This window comes from Cupressus sempervirens, chromosome 2, assembly GCF_028749045.1.
Source record: "Cupressus sempervirens isolate cs-2001-9-10 chromosome 2, ASM2874904v1, whole genome shotgun sequence".
Lineage (NCBI taxonomy): Eukaryota > Viridiplantae > Streptophyta > Pinopsida > Cupressales > Cupressaceae > Cupressus > Cupressus sempervirens.
This window is the reverse complement of record NC_143119.1, coordinates 662,483,807-662,489,421: the sequence shown is the minus strand read 5'-3', so window position 1 is coordinate 662,489,421 and position 5,615 is coordinate 662,483,807. Positions and strand designations below refer to the sequence as shown.

Below are 5,615 nucleotides of genomic sequence, written 5' to 3'. Positions count from 1 at the left end.
CCACCTTGGTTCCTTTTGAACCCCCTGGGGAGGACAAGGGGAAGGCTACTTCATCTAGGGGACCTGTTGATAGTGAAGGATTTACTCAAGTCAAGCCTCGCAGCAAAGGGAAAGGAAAGAAGAGAACTTGGAGGGATTGGTAGATCGAGGACACCTTTAACAAGTTTGAGGCTCTTGAAGATTTGGCCCAAGAAGAAGGTACCCTAGTTGAGCTTCTTTTAGAGGCCAAAGGGCAGTCAGAGATTCTAGTTGGGGATATGTAGAATGAGGATCAGATTCTATTTTTAGGGGATCAATAGGTTGGACAGTTGGATATTGATTTGCCTCCTGTTGTGTAGGATATTGGAGATATTGGTGATTCACAGGGCTTGATGGGTCCTGTTGTGGTGGCTCCTATTTCCAATAGGCCCAAGGGGACCCCAGACTCTACAAAGGTCAATAAGGCTCCTCTTGTCTTAGGCATACAGTAGAAATCCTTTAAAAAGGGGTCTTTGGATAAACCAATAAAGAGTGGCAGGAAGACTGATCAGAAGAAGGTGAAGATAATGGGTAAAAATTTGGTTGAGTTTGGGTCTGTGAAACCCATTGATTCTCACTTCTTTCACCCCCATAAGTGACTATGTTGTCATGGAATGTAAGGGGGTTGAACATCATCCCTAGACAAAAGGATGTTCACAGATTAATTGAGTCATAATCTCCTAATGTAATCTGGATTCAGGAAACTAAGCTTTCAATAGAGGGATGGGCTAACTGTGCCTCACGAATTTGGCCCCAAGGCTCTTGGTAGGGAGTTGGTGCCTTGAATAGTTTGGGAGGGGTGGCTTTCTTCTGGGACCCTAGAAAAGTGTCCCCCTTATGGTGGATCTCTAGTCGATTCTCCATCTCTTTGGTTGCTTCAAATTTTGAAACTGGAAAAAGATGCCTTTTTTCCAATATATATGATCCTACTGATTTTTCCGGTAAATCAAATTGATGGGCTCATATCAGATTCATCTAGTCCCTAGACCCCTTTCTCCCATGGATTTTGGCTGGAGACTTTAATGTTGTCACTAGTTTGGAGGAAAAATGGGGTGGGTTAGCTAGGCTGGACCCGCCTTCAAACTTACTTAGGGATATGATTGGCTCTTTGAATCTCATTGATGTGAAGACATCTAATGGTGTCTTTACATGGAATAATCAAAGATGTGGGGGTGAGGCTATCTCTGAAAGGCTTGACAAATTCTTGGTTTCCTACTATTGGATGAACAATAGGTGGATCACCAATTTTGAAATTCTTGACTAGAGGGGCTCTAACCACTAGCCCATTAAGCTTTCTATCACCTCTTATAGCATCACCAAATGACCCTCCTTCAAATTTCAACTAATGTGGCTTAGAGACTTATCTTTACCTGACCTTATGGTGGATTGGTGGTATGAGGAGAAGCCTGCCCATGGAACGACAATGTACACTTTTAGTAAGAGGCTCCAAAATGTGAAGTACATGCTTAAGAGATGGAATACACATCATTTTGGGAATCTCCAATCTCAAAAGGTAGCTTCTTAGACCAAGCAAGATATTATTACCTATTAGATTAGGGATTAGGGGATGACATCTGATTTGAGTAAAGCTGAAACCTTAGCTCTTATGGAGTTGGAAGAGTGGGAGCTTCAGGAGGAGATTTTCTCAAAGCAGAAATCTCATGTGGATTGGCTACAGGAAGGGGATAGGAACACTGTTTTCTTCCACAACTCAATGAAGGCTTAAAGGTAGGGTAATTTTATCTCCTCTCTTGTTTCATTTGATGGTTACTGGATCTCATCTTGTGGAGAAATCTATAGGGAAGCTATCAATTATTTTTCTAATCTTTATGCTAGAGATGCTCTTCCTATTGAGGTTGAGGAGTGTGCCATTTTGGACTGTATCCCCCTCTTGGTGACTACTAAGATGAATGAGGCCCTCTTAAGCCCTATACCATTACCTGAGCTTGAGAAAGTGGTTTTTAATATGAAGAAAGGCAAGGCTCCTGGTCCAGATGACTTCCTGATTGAATTTTTCTAAGAGTTGTAAGAAATAATTAAGTCTAATCTCCTTGAAGTGGTTCAGGAATCTCATAGAAATAAATAGATGCTGAAATCTTTGAATTCTACTTTTTTGGCTCTTATACCTAAGAAGGAAGAGGCTAATAGGTTGGACCAATTCAGACCTATAGCATTATGTAATGTGGTCTATAATATTATTACCAAACTAATCCCTTAGAGGCTCAAACCACTCCTTGGTTCTTTGATCTCCACTGAATAGGGTGGTTTTGTTGAAGGTAGACAAATTTTGGATGGGATTGTCATAACAATGGAGGCGATCCACTCTATGTCAACATCCAATGAGAAAGCTATGTTTATTAAACTTGACATGGCTAAAGCTTATGAATGGGTGAGCTGGGAGTTCTTACAAAAAATTCTTTTGACCTTTGGTTTTGATGAGGAGTGGGTGATTTGGGTTCTAAGCTATGTGACCTCTTCCTCCTTCTCAGTTCTTATTAATGGGGAACCGTCTGATTTGTTTGGGGCTTCTCGGGGACTTCGGCAAGGGGATCCTTTATATCCCTATTTACTTATCATCATGGTAGAAGGTCTTGGCAGATTTTTAAAATTATAGGTGAGGCAAGGTCTTATCCAAGGTTGGACATGGAATAATAATCTTCCCTCTTACTCTCATCTACAGTTCGTGGATGACACTGGGTTAATGGGCATGGCTAACTTTAGGCAAGCTTTGGATATATTTGAGTGCTTCAGGGCAATGTATTAACGAGGACAAGTCATCTATTTATTTCTTTAATACTCCTCATCTTATTTAGAATAGGATTGCAAGGATTTTTAGATTTCAAATCGGATCTCTTCCTTTGATGTACCTTGGGGTTCCTTTATTCTTGGGTGCTCAGCAAAGAGATTACTGGCAGATGATTTTGGATAAATTCTAAAATAAGGTTTGTCACTGGACTCATAGATGGTTATCTTTAGCTAGGAGAGTGGTTCTCCTTCAGGCTATGGTGCAATCTCTCCCAATTTATAGATGTTGTGTTCAGATCCCCCCCTCCAACTTTGTGAGGGATTTTGATGCTTTATCTAGGAAATTCCTTTGGTTTGGCAACCTTCTTTCTTCAAAATGGACCCTGTTTAAGTGGGAATCTGTGTTTAGGCTGAAGTATGTCAGGGGCCTTGGTCTTAGGTCGATGGCTCTTGTTGTCATGGCTTTGGTAGCCAAGCTGTATTGGAGATGGTGTAAATTTTAGGATCAAGATTGGGCCAAGATTCTTGCCCACAAGTATTTTCCAGGTGCAGATTATCTTGACATACCAAGACTTACTCTAATGGGTAAAGGGTCATATATTTGGGACACTCTCAAAAAGGGCACTCAACTTATCAAGGGGGGCCTCTTTTGGATTTGTAACAGTGGTTATGATGCCCTATTTTGGTAGGATTCTTGGGATGGCCATCCTCCCATTCTTTCTAGTTTTCCCCAGCTTCAGACTCTTTGCCACATTTTTACTAATGCTAGATGGGTTATAGTGGAGCACTTTAAGATGGTCAAGCGATTGGGTTAGGTGGAGGTGACTTTTTGGAAAGATATTCAGGAATGGCTAGTGGGTGGCTCTAACGAGGACTGTGCTATTCTTACTAAAACTTTGGAAAGTAGGTTTTGTAGTTCTATTCGAGAGTTGGACGTCTTGCCCTAGAATCCTAGCCCAAAAGGCAAGTTTACTGTGGCTCAAGGTTATGCTATGCTTGACAAGAACCTGCATGGTCTAGATGAGGTGAACTGGTGGAAGAAGATTTGGTCTAACCTTTCTTGGTCGAAATGTAACTTCTTCCTATGGCTGTTGGCTCGGAACAAATGCCTCACTTGGGAAAATCTTTGCAAACGAGGTTTTCAGGGTCCTTCTATCTACTTCCTTTGTTTGAAGAATGAGGAATGTACTTCACACTTGTTTTTTTGTTGCCCTTATTTGAGAGAGATATGGCATAGATGGTGGGAGGCTTGGCGATAGGGTTGTGTTCATACATCCTCTTTAGTTGACTTTTGGGAGGGTTTGGGTAGACCTCTAGCTAAGACTTCTTATTTGCAGGTTGCTTGGATGGTCGGGCCACCTCTCATTCTATGGAACCTTTGACTAGAGTGGAATTGCAAAATTTTCTATGACTCCAAGTTAGAAAGTTGGCATCTACGGAGAATTATTCTTAGTATCCTTCAGGAGAGCATCTTTGTAAAGTGTGATATGTTTGAAAGTATTGATCCTAGTGATCTAGCTACTATGCAAAATTTGAATTTGGGAGAGAGCAGATGTGGTAATACCCTTAGAACAAGACCTTGCCTAGACAAGAGGTGGACTCCCCCCCCCTACTGGGACTTTGAAGATTAATATGGATGGTTCATCTTGTGGGAATCCTGGTCATGCTAGCATTGGGGACATAGGTAGAGATAATGATGGTGGTATGGTGTTTCTCTTCTCTACTTATAAAGGTCAGTTCTCTAATAATCTGATGGAGGCCCTTTCTATTAACATTGTAGTTGAGAGAGCTTGTTCCTTAGGCTAGAAGAAGATTATCTATAAGTTTGATTCCTAGATTGTTGTGGACATATTGAATAGTCAAAGCTTGGAGAATGTTAGTTGGCTATTAGTTGTTTTGATTAGATAGACTTTGAGTCTCTGTAATTCCTTAGACTCTATTTCCTTCTGTTATATCCCTAGAGAATGGAATAGAGTGGCTGATCATTTGGTGAAATGGGCTTCAGAGATCAGGGATGGATGGGATATTAGTGGAAGGGAGGAGTTACCTGTTGAGTTTAGTGGGACTATTGAGTAGCTGATTTTAGATGATATGAATATGTAGTGTGTTTTTTGGCCATGTGCCTTTGCTTTGTACTTTGATTTTGGTTGAATAAATTTTTACCCCTTCCTTTTCAATTTTTTTTTTTAAAATAGTAATTATAGAATTATATTAATTATATTAATTATATATTTATTTATTAATAAGCTTTGATTATATTAATTAATATCATTATATTAATAATATATTAATATTAATTATATATGATTACATTATAATAGTATATGATTATATATATTACATATGAATCATTTTAATTAAATATTATTTTAATATAAAAAATATATATAATATGCTATTTGTCATATAGATATATATTAATTATTTATGACATATAAATATCTAATTAAATATATAATAATATTCATATATATATATATATATATATATATATATATATATATATATATATATATATATAATTAATATATATATAACAATTGATATTTGTATCTTAGTATTACTATAATATAAATTATCGATTATTGATATTATATTCTTTATGTATAATACTTATTAGTAGTTATTTTATACACTGAAATGGGGATATCACACAAACACCTGAAGAATTCAAGCCCATACTAGAACAACTATCAGAAATTGTGGAATAGGTGACTAATGAAGACTAGGATACTAATACCAAACTTATGGAATGGTTTGAGAAGAAATTTCAAGGGAATTTGAATAAGAAAATATCTAGTGAAATAGAAGTATCACAAGTTGAATTGGCTAACAAAATTGAGAAAGTGAAG

General features: G+C 38.0%; 1 protein-coding gene across 1 annotated transcript; it reads left to right on the top strand.

Annotated features, from left to right (window-relative positions):
- Positions 1-2,326: 2,326 nt before the first annotated feature.
- Positions 2,327-4,839, top strand: LOC149575103 (uncharacterized). Its single transcript, XM_089815998.1, has 4 exons — positions 2,327-2,599; positions 2,699-2,775; positions 3,173-3,241; positions 4,725-4,839. The coding sequence occupies exons 1-4, from the start codon at positions 2,327-2,329 to the stop codon at positions 4,837-4,839; spliced, it is 534 nt and encodes a 177-aa protein (XP_089672124.1).
- The last annotated feature ends 776 nt before the right edge of the window (positions 4,840-5,615 follow it).